The sequence below is a fragment of the Uranotaenia lowii genome, chromosome 2, assembly GCF_029784155.1.
Source record: "Uranotaenia lowii strain MFRU-FL chromosome 2, ASM2978415v1, whole genome shotgun sequence".
Classification (NCBI taxonomy): Eukaryota; Metazoa; Arthropoda; class Insecta; order Diptera; family Culicidae; genus Uranotaenia; species Uranotaenia lowii.
In genome coordinates, this window is record NC_073692.1 from 232462167 (window position 1) to 232478987 (window position 16821).

Consider the following 16821-nt stretch of genomic DNA (forward strand, 5'->3'; position numbering starts at 1 on the left):
TTAACTTGCAGATCTTCCCAAAGCATTGTTACCGAGTTTATGAATAAAATCCATCCGTCTATAAAGTATGGCTTTCTCGACTGAGTAGGTAACTGTTTAAATGAATTGATCTAGAAGATTTTTTTTAGTTTTAAACATGGCAAACATTGTCGATGTCCAAATAAATTCAAAATTAACCTATTTACCTCTTTGATAGATTTACAATTTTATTAACCAAGTAAAGACTTTTTAAATTTTCTGCCAACTCCGTTTGTTTTTCCAAATGGAGACTGTTCGCTTGAAGAGGACGTTTCAAAGACTGAAAACTATAAAAATTACAAATTTCTGTTCAACACGGTATTTCCGCAAGCAAATTTGAATATAAAATATCACTTTGGTTTCATTAAACGTAGAGGTGTTTGCGATGTCAAATAAGCTATCGAAATCCTCACAAAAGTCTGCTGTATTGAGGCAATTCATTGATAACTTCGCCGTTTGAACATATGCTCTCAACCCCTCCGTGACTGATTCGCACAGTGTACCTAAACCGACGCTCATTTTTTTTAATTGTTCTAGGGTAGAAGCACTAGTTATTGAACAGGTACCAGATATTGAACACTCGTAAAACATTTACCGATTAAAACAGTAATATACAGTAGAAAAATGAATCAAAATTCGTTGTGCCACTGTTGAAGCATTTTCCACCTCTGTTCAAATTTTTATCAAGAATCTCGAACTCTTAAAGCCGCAATCCCCTAAACTTGAATATGTGTTCAAATTTTGGCTTGGTTTTTCGACTGGATGAAGAAAACAGCCTATTTTTGATTGGGAGAAAAATTGGATAAAAGACAAATAAACGTCTAATATAATGGTATGAGTGTTTTCAACTAAGTCTTTCTGAATGATTTCTGGAAGAGTGGCAGCCTTTATTATCCTTATTTTCTTAAAATTTAACAAATTAAAGTGTTCAATCATTGGATCACAGAAAACGCCAATGTTTCAATTATTGAACGTTCAATCTTGCAGTACTCGTTTCGTAAAGAAATGCATGTACCTACCAGTTATTGAACAAACATCGGTTGATGTTTGGAAATGTAAACAAACTGTTTCTTGGTTGCTAGCTCAACCAAAATCGCCCCTGCAAGGCATACTATCAAGCGAAATACCCCTAAATATATGCAATGATATTCAATGTTTTCGTGTTCAATAATTAGAACATTGCCTGTTCAATATTTGAATCATTGTGTTTAATCATTGGGACAAAATTTTGAATAAAAAGGCTGTTACGGCCGAAAATGTATCTTCCAACCCCTCGATTCCTGACGGTTCACCGAAGGGCAAGGATGGCAACCCGGCGGGAATGGATAAGTAGAAACATACGATCAAAACAAAGATAAAATTAATCAGCGTGTTAAAAACGTGTTGAATAGTTTGCCAGTAGTGCTTATTTTGCGGAAATTGTTTAAAGGCTAGTTAAAATACTACAGAACACCAAATTGTAAGTCAGAATTCATTATTATTCAACCTGGAATTTCACTAAAATATAAAATTAGCTTTTAGCTTATAAATTGCTGAAAAGAGGGTGTTTTTCATCTTACCTAACCTAGTCACAGACAACGCCGTGACATTCTAAAAGAATTTGTGGCTATTACACGTATTTGACCGCAAAATATGCCACGAAAACCGAAAAAGAGCTGCAATGTCTGCACCAAACCCGATAGTGATCGGATGGTAGCTTGCGACAAATGCCAACGTTGGTATCATTTCGAGTGTGTTCAGGTTGGAGACTCCGTCGCAGAGCGCTCATGGTTTTGTCCCCTTTGCGATATTGATAAGACGGCTGAAGCAACGACCATGAACCTCAGGAAAGATGATGACAGTAAATCGCGCATATCCCAGGCGAGTACCTCAGCATCAGTTAAAGCGGCTAAAGCTGCTCTGGAGCTGCAACGTCTGGAGGAAGTCAAGCAGTTGGAGATGAAGCGGATCAACAATGAGTTGGATCAACAAATGCAGGAAGCCGAGCTAGAAAGGAAACGGCTCGAAGAAGAACGGAAAAAACGTGAAGAAGAACATGCTCTAGAAAAAACACAGATCGAAATCGCCAAGCGCCAACAGGAAGCCCTGAAGAAACTGGAGGAAATGTATTTGGCGGAGAAGTACAAAATCCTCCATGCCCAGATCGACGAAACCAGTAGCCAGAGAAGCGTCCTCAGTTGTTCCAGAAAATCGAGAACCGATGAATGGATTGAACGTCTTCCGGTTATACCAAATCCAGTAACAACGGACAAGCCACTGATGCATCCTTCCAGTGAAGATAAAATCCCGAAAAATGGACCTGAAAATAAAGGTAATCAAGCAGTTACTCATATCCCCGTCCAGAAACCGTCAGTTTTGCCCCGGGAATACAGTACTCCTATAATGAGAAATAGAGCCAACGATGGTCAGCACGGATTCCCAAATGAATCTACCATAAACCCGGAAATAGCGCTTCAAAATCAGGAAGGCTGCTCGGAAAGAAATCGGGTAAGTAACGAACAGTGGAACACAGTGAGCAACAGAGTCCTCACTAATGCACAGATAGCTGCGCGACAAGCTTTCCCTAAGGACTTGCCAACATTTACGGGAAACCCGGAGGAATGGCCCGTTTTCTTCCGCTGTTTCGAAAATATCTCACAAGAGTGTGGATTGTCAAATACCGAAAATCTTATCCGACTTCAACGTAGCCTGAAGGGAGAGGCACTAGAAGCTGTGCGTAGCCATCTATTGGAGCCTGAAATGGTGCCCTGCGTGATAGAGACTTTGCAAATGTTGTATGGTAGGCCTGAAATATTGCTCTCTTCGCTTCTCGCTAAAATTCGGAACACTCCAGCTCCGAGGGAAGGAAAGCTGGAAACACTCATCATGTATGGTCTAGCAGTCCAAAACTACTGCAACCACATCAAAGCAGTTAAACTTGAGGAGCACTTTTCAAACCCCATGCTGCTACACGAGCTGTTGGAAAAACTTCCATCAGAATATAAGATGAAATGGGCAGATTACAAGGATGGAGCTCAAGCTGTCGATTTGAAACTTTTTGGGCAGTTCATGCATGAAATAGTGAGGAAGGCAAGTACGGTCACCTTCCCGAGCAGCTTCAAGACGACAAAACCGGAAGAAAATCGAATCCGAGGAGGCGCAATGAAACCGAAGGGTTATTTGCATCACAGTGACACGAAATCTTCGGAATACAAGGGTGGTCAATCCCGCACTGTAAAGGTATGTCCAGCTTGCGAAAAGTCTGGCCACGATGTGGAGCTCTGCGGTAAGTTTGTCAGTTTGTCTGCGGACGAGCGTTGGCAGGTTGTTCGTTTGCACAATTTATGCAAAAGCTGTTTGAAAGATCACAATCCATGGTCATGTAGGCGCCCCAAGGAATGTTCTGCAGAAGGTTGTCGTGTTCGTCACCATCCCTGGCTTCACCTTCCCCCATCTGGTCCAAGTCCTCAAAATTACCACAGGGTCAACTCCTCGATAATCTACCGTATCATACCAGTAACAATTTACAACGGGTCCAAATCTATTGACACGTTTGCTTTATTCGATGAAGCATCCGAGGTAACGATGATCGAAACTAATCTTGCCGAAAGTCTCAACCTAGGCGGGACCTTAGATCCGTTACACCTTAAATGGACGGGCAATGTAACCCGGGTCGAAGAGAACTCACGCACTGTAGATGTGGCGATATCTGCTAAAAGGAAATTGAAAAAGTTCACTTTAAAAAACGCTCGAACAGTTGAAAAACTTGAGCTCCCCATTCAGTCAATTGATTCGAAAAGTCTCGCTGAGAATTATCATCATCTTAGGGGATTGCCCATAGCTGATTACGACTGCGCTCGTCCCCAGATCCTCATTGGCCTCGAAAATATCTATCTGCGTACTCCGTTGAAAGTTCGAGAAGGAGTGCAAGGGCATCCGACCGCTACCAAAACCCGACTTGGATGGTGCGTGTACGGAGGCGTTTCCGCACAGCTTAATTTTAACTTGCATCACACTGTTCTCAGCGGAGCAGCAGAAGAAGATCGTACACTATACGAATTAGTGAAGGAATACGTTATGATCGATAACATTGGAGTGGTCGTCAGCCCAACAACATTGGAGTCGAAAGAAGAGCAGCGAGCACGCACTCTACTTGAGTCCACTACTCGTCGTATATCTGGTGGTTTTGAGACGGGCTTGCTATGGAAGACCGACGACATAAAGCTCCCAGACAGCTATCCCATGGCTGAAACTCGTTTACGGTGTCTTGAAAAGAAAATCTACAAGGATTCACGGCTCGTTAAACGTGTCAAGAATCAAATTGCTGACTACCTAGCAAAAGGATATGCTCACAAAACGACACCATCCGAACTATCCTCAGCGGACCCGGCCAAAGTCTGGTACTTGCCACTCGGCATTGTTACAAATCCCAAGAAGCCGGAGAAGCTCAGGCTCATTTGGGATGCATCGGCCCGAGTCCAGAACATTTCCTTCAACTCGATGATGTTAAAAGGACCTGACCTCCTTTCGTCATTGCCCGCTGTTCTCTATCGGTTCCGGACTCGTCGGGTGGCAATTTGCGGTGACCTGAAGGAAATGTTCCACCAAATCAAAATAAAGGAAGATGATAAATCTGCACAGCGATTCCTTTGGAGGGATAACCCGTCTGATAAACCAACAATTTATACGATGGATGTAGCTACATTTGGCGCGGCTTGTTCGCCATGTTCCGCCCAATATGTTAAAAACATCAACGCTTACGAACACGAACAGCAATTTCCAGCGGCGGTTGAGGCTATAGTTTATGGCCACTATGTAGACGATTACCTAGATAGCAGAGACAATGAAGAGGAGATTATTAAGCTGATCAAAGAAGTGAAGTTTGTGCATCAACAGGGTGGATTCGAAATCCGCAATTTTCTGTCGAATTCAGCGTACGTGTTGACCGAAATTGGTGGTGAAGATTTTCCTGAAACTAAAGATTTAAACCTGACAGTTCAAATGAAATCTCAGTCCGTTTTGGGTATCAAGTGGTTGCCAGAGAGTGATCTGTTCACATTCACACTGAATCTCCCTAGTCTAGACCCAGCTGTACTTGATGGCTCAATTCGCCCGACAAAACGGCAAATTCTAAGAACAGTAATGAGCCTGTATGATCCACTTGGTATGTTGGCAGCGTTTATTATCCACGGGAAGATCGTCATCCAAAGTTTATGGAAGTTAGGCTGCATGTGGGATGAGCAAATCGACAATTCTTCATTTTTTTATTGGAAGCGATGGACTAGCATGTTTTGCCACCTGGGTGACATACGGATTCCTCGAGCTTACTTCAATACCGCCATTCCAGAAAATTGTCATCCAATCCAGCTACATACATTCGTCGATGCAAGCGAAGAAGCGTATGCTTGCGCGGCATACTTTCGCTTCTACGAACGAGGTGCTCCACATTGCGTACTCGTAGGAGCGAAGGCCAAAGTTGCTCCGGTGAAACCGCTTTCAATACCCCGACTTGAGCTTCAAGCAGCAATCCTGGGAATACGTTTAGCAGATTTTATCCAGCGGAATCATCAATTATCCATCGCTAAAAGATTTTTCTGGACCGACTCGGCGACCGTGCTCCACTGGATCCACTCCGACGCTCGCAAGTATAATGCTTATGTTGCATGCCGTATCGGGGAGATATTGACATCCACCGAGATCGCTGAGTGGAAATGGGTCCCAACGAAAAATAATGTAGCCGATGAAGCGACTAAGTGGGGACAAGGTCCGTGTTTCAACGTAAACAGCCGATGGTTCCGTGGACCAGAATTTCTCTGGGATCACCTAGAATCATGGCCAGAACAAAAGTGGAAACCATCTAACGAGAACGAAGAAATGCGGTCAACATGTCTCCATCACCAGAGGGCTTTGGAGTTGATTATCGACATAGCCCGCTTTTCGAAGTGGGAACGACTACTACGAACTGTCGCGTACATGTTTCGCTTTGGCATGCCCAGAAAAACAGCTGATCGACCCATTGGCGTCAAACCTTTAGAATACCTTGAGCAACAGTATCTGAAACAGGCAGAGCTTGCCTTGTTTCGTATTGCCCAGCGAGAATCCTTTCCTGATGAGTTGGCCGTGTTCGAGAGAAGCAGAAATGGAAAGCCTGCGGGGGTGGTGCCGATCACCAGTCCGCTATACAAATTATCAGCGTTCATCAGTGAAGAAGGAGTGGTTAAAATGGACGGTCGTATCGGCGCCGCCCCCAACTTGCCGATCGAAGCTAAGTACCCTATAATCTTAGCTAAGACCCATCCATTAACCTTTCTAATTGTTGATTATTATCACCGACAGTTCCTGCACCACAACGCCGAAACAGTCTTCAACGAGCTTCGTCAACGCTTTTACGTACCTGGGATGCGAAGATTAATTCGTACCGTCGCCAGCCGGTGCCAGTGGTGCAAAGTTTACAACAAGTATCCAGTTCAACCCAAGATGGCGCCACTACCGAGAGCACGCCTGGTCGCCTTCCAGAGACCTTTTTCTTACGTTGGTCTTGACTATTTCGGACCCCTGATGGTGAAGGTTGGTCGCTCTCATGTAAAACGTTGGGTGGCACTTTTCACGTGCCTGACCACCCGAGCAATTCACATGGAAGTTGCCCACAGCTTATCTACAATATCCTGTAAGATGTGCATTCGTAGATTCATCGCTCGCAGAGGAGCTCCCATAGAGATTTATTCTGATAACGGGACTAACTTCCGAGGTGCCGCAAATGAGCTTCGTGCCCAACTACAGGACATTAATCAACAATGCGCCACATCGTTTACAAACGCTAATACAAAGTGGTAATTTAATCCCCCAGCATCACCACATACCGGTGGTGTATGGGAAAGGCTCGTTCGCTCGGTAAAAACAGCGCTTGAGTGTTTTTACGACGTACCGAGAGTTCCCGATGAAGAGACTTTTGAAACCATTATTCTAGAAGCGGAAAGTATGGTCAACAGTAGACCTTTGACTTACATACCATTGGAAACCTCGAATCAAGAAGCTCTAACACCCAACCATTTTTTGCTCGGAAGTTCAAATGGGGTCAAACAACCGTCTCAAAATCCAACAAGTGCTCTCGAGAGTCTCCGTAGTAGTTGGAACCTGGCCCAACTTATTCTTGATGGCTTTTGGAAACGTTGGCTGAAGGAGTACCTTCCGACGATTGCTCGGCGCACTAAATGGTTCACAGAAACCAAACCGATGGAACCTGGGGATCTAGTATTTGTGGTCGACGACAAGAAACGGAACAGCTGGATCCGAGGCCAAGTTGAGGAGATCGTTCCGGGAAAAGATGGGGTGGTCAGGCAAGCACTTGTTCGAACAAGTGCTGGTACTATTCGCAGAGGTGTCGGAAATCTAGCCGTTATTGATGTCATTAAGGATGGTGAGACAGCGGATGCTAAAGCTACAACCTCGCCTCACGGGGTGGGGAATGTTACGGCCGAAAATGTATCTTCCAACCCCTCGATTCCTGACGGTTCACCGAAGGACAAGGATGGCAACCCGGCGGGAATGGATAAGTAGAAACATACGATCAAAACAAAGATAAAATTAATCAGCGTGTTAAAAACGTGTTGAATAGTTTGCCAGTAGTGCTTATTTTGCGGAAATTGTTTAAAGGCTAGTTAAAATACTACAGAACACCAAATTGTAAGTCAGAATTCATTATTATTCAACCTGGAATTTCACTAAAATATAAAATTAGCTTTTAGCTTATAAATTGCTGAAAAGAGGGTGTTTTTCATCTTACCTAACCTAGTCACAGACAACGCCGTGACAAAGGCTTAAATAATATTTCAAAACATATTTCCGCGAAAAAAATATCTCGATTCGAAGCAGAGAATTAAGCTTAAGCTACGCTATCAAAATTTTATCAGAAAAACCTTTCGTTATTATTTATTGGCCACAAATGTGTTGAATCCCAAAGATGGTGTTCAATGTATAGTGTTCTTACCCTATTTCAATGCGATATTTTTTAAATTTGGGAACGCTTCTAGGAAGATATTTAATGTCTTCCCAATACAATTGTTTCATATGATCGAAAGAACAAAGCTTCGATTTGTAGATCGCGTTGTGTCTAAGTAAATTGTTCAGTGCTGATTTTAGGAGATGGGGAGCATCGTAAAGACAAAATATCTTTTCGCCATCTTATTCTATATGAGGATGGGTATCGCTAACACCCAATGTTTTGTAGAGTGATCTCTTTGTGGAGTTCTGGTCACATACCAGCACTTTTGGTATGAATCCAGTTTCTCTCACTACATATATCGAGTGCTCTATAATAAGTTTTAATTTAGCAGCATCCATGTTTCAGCAAAAAAAGAATCCAATTGCTTGTTTGAATCCGCTTTTGATCGTTTTGATCATGATAGTCAGGCAAGAGTTAGCACGAACTTCAATATGTGTTTCCGACGAACCAGGTAATGGTGTTGGATACCCAACGAAATAGTCCGGCTTTGAATTCGCAATATAAACTAGTTTTTCTTTTATGGACATTTCGTCAAATGCAATTGTTACAAGCCTGTCTGAGGCAGAGAGGGATGAAGCCTTCTTTTTTAAGAGTTTCAATATATCCAGTGCAAATCCATCTCTAACCTCAATTTGCGACAAATATTCGCGAATGGTGGTTATTGACTGAAGAGCAAAATAGCGTCGCATTTGTCAATATGCCTTGGGGGAGCAATAGTGTAATGCTATTGCCATATTTTTAGTTCATGGGAATATCTGGCTCCATATTTCTTGCGTTTTTTATTTTTTTTTAAGTTAGATTTTCTTTTAGATTTTTAACATATTTGAGTAAATAGAATAAACCACACATTCCTCCTGGTTTCCGTAACTTTGGGAGCCAAGGGAACCTTGTGTAACTCGAAAAGTTTTCTGAATTTCTTATGGCGATTTTCTTTTTTGCAATTGTTGTTGATATTATGAAGCCGCCCGCTATTATACTTTAGTACATCCCATACACATAATTGGGCGGTATGCGCGGCGCATCTTATACTGTCAATGGTCAAATACTGATTATCCTCTTGATATTCAAAAAAATTCAGATCCGGATCTTCCAAATTTCCTATGGGATTATTGGTAACATAATCATCCGACACTGACTCGTTATTATATTCTTCTTTATTTTCTTCTCCTTCTTCGTCGGATTCTACTTCTTCTTGATATGTATTTCCTATTTCGTATTCCATATGTGTTTCTTCGACAATAAGAGTGTCTACCGAAACAGTTTCTTCCTGTATATTCATCCCGCATGATTCAACCGCTTGACGGTGGCCAACATGTTGGCCCCATTATCACTTATGACGGTGGATAATTGTTTTCGATGTATTCCGTAAAGTTCCATTACTTGTTCTAGAGCGTTGGACAAATTGCGGTTTGTTTGCCTATCAAGCATTTCAGGTAAATTTTCACGTCTTTCTGTACCCACAGTATTTTCGAGACTATCAAGGACATACAGACATAGCAAGCCTTTCATACGTTGGATTCCGTCTTACGACATAAATTGGTAAACATTGGTATTAAATGCTCCCTGAATAACAAAACTCAACATTAATATGAGCATTGAATGTTTTACTTAGCAGAGGCGAATATGGCAGAACCGCAAACGTGTCTATTTCAACGTTGTCGATAGTTTTTGTAAATGATTGTCCACCACAGTCAGTATTTCTTCGACCACATATTGGATATCCGTCGACATTTGTGATCGTTTCTTTGGTGAACATTTTCGGGATACTCTTGGCCATGGGCCATGGATCATGTTTACAGTAACGCTATCGAACAGTAATTTATCGGTTGAAGGATCGCTTTTGCAATCCAAATGAAGGAGCGTGTAGGATTAAAGAAATGTAATTTTTTATGCAGTTCATCAAGGATTTCAATTTTTGTTTGAATGCAAGCATTGTTATGTCATGACGATATGTAAGATTTTGTCTTGAGAATAGCAATAGTCTAATTTCCGGCCAGATAGCTGTCGTAGTGTAATGAACAAACACGGTCGTCCGTGTTCCGAATGTCATTGTATGTATTCGTCAAAAATATTTAATATAAAGAACGCGAGAAAATGTTTAAAAGAATTCAATTAGCAAATTGTTTTCCAGTATTTAGTTTTTCAGTAATAGCTTAAAGAAGATCTTCATTTAATTTGAGGAACATCACATCTTTAATTTTGTTGTCATGTCTGTTTCGTAAGTACGAGCTTCAACTCGCTAAATGCTCATTCCACCGTCACTTGAGTGGACGGAGCAGCCAGTTCCACGGTTGCCAAGCGATACATTTCAGAATATTTTTGTTCTTCATACCAAGCCAGTACTTCAAATTGTCAAACCGTTTGCCACCAGAGTTTGATGAAGTTGACTGTGCCAAGTTTGAAGATCCATGAATAAGTGGTGAGGTTATGTTAACTTCGGGCATTAATTCCAATTTCTTAGTTTCCTGTAGAACATTTTCATCTGAAGCGGGAAGATGCTTTTTGGTCATCTTTTGCAAAAAATGTTTCTTAATAGTTTTCAATGTTGTTGTCCTAGGCGATGTTGATCAAATCTAGTGTAAAAAACCATGTAAAAAGAACCGTGTTGGAAAAATCGAACAAAACCAACCTGTGTAAAAAAAACCTTAGTTTATACAATTTTACTCATGTTGCAAATCTTACCTTGCAACTATTTCAAATTAATAAAAAAAAATCGCAAAAAATAAAACGTTTAAGATTAAGATTTAGATCTTGATGTACGTCGCTATTTTGATAAGTTTTTTTTTTTTTTCATTTTTCCCAATCACAGCAACCATTGTAATCCATCCACTGCATTTTCACCTAGTGAATGTCGACTATCGTTTAACATGCGTTATAAATAACATAAGGCAAACTGTAGGATCAAAAATCATGATATGATAAAAAAAAATCCGATTTGAGGAACGTTACTGATTTTTCAAACGAAATGAAAAGTATCTAAAAGAGAACTTGAATTTAGGCTAGCAATTTGGAACGGAAACAAAAATTAATCTAACTCATCATTCTACTTAAAGCAATTAATGTTTATCGCAAACCGCTGCTAAAAAAAGCCTATTTGAACATATCGATTTCACTTTTCAAAGAATGCACACGTGAAAGAAAATGGATACTTAGCGTCGTTTCACTTCATTCTTTCACTTTCATTCTTTCAATTTTTGCAAAAAAGGATTGTGCAGACACTCGCACTAAATTCGACATTTAGGGAAGAAAAGCATCGGCATTAGAAGGCCTAACAGGTTGATCCATCTTCGCTATTAATGAAAACAGCCCTGTGCCTGTGTTCGGAACTGCATTACGGAAAACCAATTTTTTGAACTCAAAAGCTGTATATTATTTATTATCATTACATTAGGATGAGTTTTCTTAATTAATATTTTAGTGAATACATTTAGTGGATTTGTTTTTTCGCTTTTACTTTTAGGCTAAGTTCAGTTAAACGATAATGTTTGTTACGAAGGCTGTAAACGAAGGTTGTTTTTGAATCTTATTCCAATAAAAGGAATAATTTCAACTTACAATGCAGTCGCTAGCTCTTACCGCAAACAGTCTCAAACTTCAGGATAACGTACTGACTATCGATCTAGAGGTAAACAGAACGGGTTTGATTTAACTAATCTGTCTTCGGGCTAATGGATGGGGAATCGATCTAGGGATAAACGGAACAGGTTTAACTAGTCTAATTTTAAGGATCGCATGAACTGTTGAACTGTTCATAGATTCATGGATCGTCTGGTACTCACGGTACTTTTCATGCTGAATTTCATGCTGCTCCAACATACTCCAAACAGCGAAGTCCATAGGGTTCAGGTCTGGCGAACTCGCCGGCCACTCGGAGCTCGAAATGAACTCTGGAAAATGTTGCGCAATCCAAAGTTGGGTTTTCTTCGCTTTGTGAGCCGGCGCCGAGTCCTGTTGGAAAACCCAATCCCTGGAACCAAAATGTCGACGTGCAAACGGTTCGACGACATTCTGTAGAACTAGTTCCCGATATTTATTTTGTTTGATCTTCACTCCTTCAGGGACAAAAACAGCAGAGTCCGGCCATCACGGGTGATTCCGGCCCAAACCATCACCGATGCTGGTTTCTGTCGCCGGGTGACCGTCAGCAAGTCATGGTCATGGCTTCGTGGTCTGTCTGGCAACGAAACTCTGTCGTTCTGCTTATTCACGAACTGCTGTACGGTGAAGAATTTCTCATCGGTAAATACGATATTCTTCAACCTTCCTTCCGCGGCCCTCTTCAGCAGCGCCTTCGCTCTGCTACTGCTTCACCGTAAGGCCTTGAACCTTTTGATCTTGTAGGGCTTGGTCTGAAGTTTATCTTTCAGGATCCGACGGAGACTTCGATCCGATATGTTGAGATCTTCTGCCAATTTAGTGGCACTACGACGAGGATTTCTCTTAAGGCGCTTCTTGGCGATCTTCGCCATGGCAGGTGTCACCACAGTAGGTCGGCGTCCCCCACCATACCGCTTTTTGGCACTTTCGGTCTCCAGGTATCTTTTAACTGTATGGTATACAAAACTTCTTCTGTCCTTCTGCCGTTTGCCAGCTGGGAACAAGGCAACCACAGCGCTACGTTTCTGTACGAGATTCTTTTTTTCGAATAACACCTGATTACAAAAGTAACACTTACATCCACTTAATGTACACAAAGCGACGAGGGGTCGTTCAATACTGTTTCGTGTGCAACGAAATAATTACTAATGAAGTCATGTAGCAGTTCAATTGCCGGACCCTATAGAAAAATGGTGTAAGTTTCAATAAAATTTGTTTAAAAAAAATCAAATGAAAATATTTGAAAATATATAGTTTTTGATACCGTAAAAATATATATTGATCATTTTTTTTCAATATTTTACAAACATTGGGTAACATTGATCAGTTTCAATTTTGACCGTTTTAACGAGTTTTCTTGATCATAAGGGATATAAAACACCCCAAGTAACAATTTTAGTTTTATAAAAAACTGGAAGAACGCCTCAAAACTTCGTTATAAAACAATGTTTTGGTATATAAACCCCATTAAAACATCTTTAAAACCCTTATAAGAGTAAAAAGTAACATACATTTATTATTTGATCTAGACTGGAATAATAAATAGTTGATTGATGGATCATTTTCCCTATTTTCAGTGATAAAGTTGTTGCGCTTCATAATAAAATAAAGCGCCCCACCGTATTTTAGCAAATAAATGTTAATTATAAAATAATTGTTGAAGTATTCAATTATTCACTTTCGAATAAATGTCTGTCTTTTGCTCGTATATGTCCTAATGTTGCATAACATTTTTTATGAATTACTTTACTGCAAGCAAATTTCAATAAAACTGACGAATATTGAAATATTACATAAAAATAATCTTTGGAAATTTCATTTATCCTTCATAAAATGGCGCATCATTTGAAAAAACCTATTTGATTTGGATAAATTTGTTATAAGTCCAGCTTTTCTGATAGAATGCCAATCAAGGAGCAATTTTTCTTCTGGCAATCAGTTTTGCTACCTATAGAACCAAACGATCTCGTCACGGATCTTTTCTAGTGTTTTAGTCTTCAAAACTTGAAACTGACTTGACTCAGTGCATTTCGCATCCGCAAACGTCACCACAGCATGAATCAAAACAAAAGAAATTCCGTTTGCGTCTCGCGATTTCCTCATAAATCTAAATTTAATAACGCGTTTTCGTTTTCCGTGCGCCGAAAAATACTGACGAAATTTTATTCAGGTAGACCTAGACGGATTCAGCAGCATTGTTCGTATTCAAGATCCTTCCCTGGTTCGCGGAAGGCGGTCGGTCGGAACCGGTGTAAAAATGCTACGAAAAATATTCGCTGCTTCTAACTTTATAAATTATATATTATATATTAGTCACAACAACTATAAAGTTAATTGTAACTAACAGGCTACGTTGAAGTTGATAATAAATTTCAAATTATTTCAGCCAAAATTCAACTCATTTTCGAAAGAATTCTCTATTTCCGCTATTTCCCGAATCCCCTCATCCCCTTTTCAAATTTTTTACTTACCTGTCCAAACTTTTTTCCACAAACTTTTATCCACAAACTTTTTAATATATATTTTGAAAAATTCTTAAACCGCTCGCATGTGTGCTCACTTTTTTAAATTTGACAAAATGGTCGAATTTTTCGCTATTACACGATTAGCATGAGATCATCAATTCAATTTAATTTGAATCAAAACAAACGACGTAATTTAGTACACATAAACGCCATCCTACAAAGAACGCTGCCTTTTCATAGAATTTTCTTTGAAATGGCAGCGCTACGTGGCAGCGCTACGTGTTTTAACCCTTGCCCAACAAGGCAAACTGGAACAACTTGCTAGAGAGGCTAGCCGCCTCAAGCTTGAAATTCTGGGACTGAGCGAAGTCCGTAGGCCTAATACTGGAGAACACAAGACACAATCCGGGCAAGTCTTGCTTTACTCTGGCATACGAGGAGAACATGCTACTCGGGAACGAGGAGTTGGTTTCCTGTTAAGCCCGCAGGCCTACGCGGCCCTCATTAGATGGGAACCGATAAACGAAAGAATAATCGTAGCCAGATTCAGAACACGGGTTAGAAACCTTACAATGGTCCAGTGTTATGCGCCAACTGACGTTGCCGACTTGCAGGAGAAAGAGCAGTTTTACAGTCAACTGAACAGCGTGGTTGAGAAAATTCCGAAGGGTGACATTCAAATCCATTTTGGCGACTTCAACGCAAAGATTGGCTCCGATAATCAGGACCTTGAGCGCATCATGGGGCGCCATAGCCTAGGACAGATGAGCGAAAACGGAGAGCTGTTTGTAGAATTTTGTGGCAACAACAACATGGTGATCGGTGGATCGCTCTTCCCCCATCGACCAGCACAAAAGGTCACTTGGGTATCCCGAGATGGCCGAACAGAAAATCAAATTGACCACATCTGCATCAGCCGAAAATGGAGAAGGAGCCTTCTTGATGTCCGCAACAAACGAAGCGCAGACATTGCATCTGACCATCACCTCGTCCTTGGCGAGATACGACGGAGAGTTGCGCGTGTCCAACGGCGCGAGGAGAAAGTCGGGTGTCGATACGACGTCCGCCGGTTGGAGAATCCAGAGGTGAAAAGGGCATACGTTGAACAGCTAGAATCCCGAGCCTCAGAGCTGCCGACAGACGGAACAGTCGAAGAACAGTGGTGTGGAATCAAGAATGCCTTTATCACGACGAGCCATGGTACTCTCGGTAAAGTTTGTGGAAGACGAAGTGAATGGATGTCGGATGAAACCTGGAGGATGATCGATGATCGGAGAAAGGCGAAAGACGGAATTGAGCAGGCATGTACCGGGTCAGCCAAAGCAGCCGCCCGCTTAAGATATGCGGAGCTGGAAAAGGCAGTTAAACGAGCTTGTAGACGAGACAAGAGAGCCTGGACAAACTCCCTAGCCGAAGAGGGAGAAAGAGTCGCCGCCAATGGAGATATCCGATTACTATATGACATTTCTCGCCGCCTCAGTGGTGCAAGGACTAATGCAAGAATGCCGCTGAAAGACCGAGCAGGTCAGTTATTGACCGATCGAACAGATCAGCTCAAACGATGGACTGAGCACTTCGAACAACTCTTCCGAGTCACGAATAGCGATGGCCAACAGAACCCGCCGCTCGAAGCGCCAACAGTGAGTCGCATAAATGGCGTCAACTCGGAAGCGCCCTCGCTGGCTGAAATAGAAGCGGCAATCAAAAACATGAAATCCAACAAAGCACCTGGGATCGATTGCATCCCTGCTGAAATGCTGAAAGCCGACCCTGCCCTATCAGCACAAATGTTGCACCGTCTTTTCGCTGACATCTGGGATACTGCAACATTCCCGGCCGACTGGATGCAGGGTATCCTCGTTAAGGTCCCGAAGAAAGGAGACCTGACAGAGTGTGGTAACTGGCGAGGCATAACGTTGATCTGTACAACCCTCAAAGTACTCTGCAAGGTGATCCTGAACAGGATCCAGGAGAAAATCGACGCTACACTCCGACGGCAACAAGCTGAATTCCGATCCGGACGATCATGTGTGGACCACATCACAACACTAAGAATCATACTGGAACAAATCAACGAATTCCAGGACTCTCTTCTGCTGGTGTTCGTTGATTTCGAAAAAGCATTCGACCGACTTAACCATGAAAACATCTGGGCGGCTCTAAGGCGACGAGGGGTCCCAGAGAAACTAGTCCATCTCATCGCAGCACAATACGAGGCATTTTCGTACAAGGTCTTGCACGACGGTGTCTTATCCGAACCAATCCCGGTAACTGCTGGAGTGAGACAAGGATGTATTCTATCCCCGCTACTTTTTCTTATCGTAATGGATGAGATTCTGATTGGATCGATTGACTGTGCACCGAACCGAGGATTGCCGTGTAATCCTTCAACAATGGAGCAACTGAACGACCTTGACCTGGCTGACGATATTGTTTTGCTCGCCCAAACACAACCAGATATGCAGAGCAAACTCGACGACCTCACCGAAAGTTCCAAGGCAGCAGGTCTCAAAGTCAATGTCGGAAAGGCCAAGTCGATGGAGATCAACACAGAAAATCCCTCCAGTTTCATGGTAGCTGGGCAACAAATTGAGAAAGTGGAGTGCTTCCAGTATCTTGGTAGCCAGATAACGCCTGATGGTGGTACCAGAAAAGACATCGAAACCCGGATCAGAAAGGCCCGATTTGCGTTTGCGAGTCTCCGAAACATCTGGCGGTCACGCCAGATCTCTCTAAGAACGAAAATCCGAATCTTCAACT

At 41.9% G+C, this 16821-nt stretch overlaps 1 protein-coding gene across 1 annotated transcript; it reads left to right on the top strand.

The window, feature by feature from the left end:
• The first annotated feature begins 1650 nt into the window (after positions 1-1650).
• On the top strand, positions 1651-6831 carry LOC129742402 (uncharacterized). The gene has a single exon (XM_055734301.1). It carries the CDS (start codon positions 1651-1653, stop codon positions 6829-6831), a length of 5181 nt encoding a protein of 1726 aa, XP_055590276.1.
• The last annotated feature ends 9990 nt before the right edge of the window (positions 6832-16821 follow it).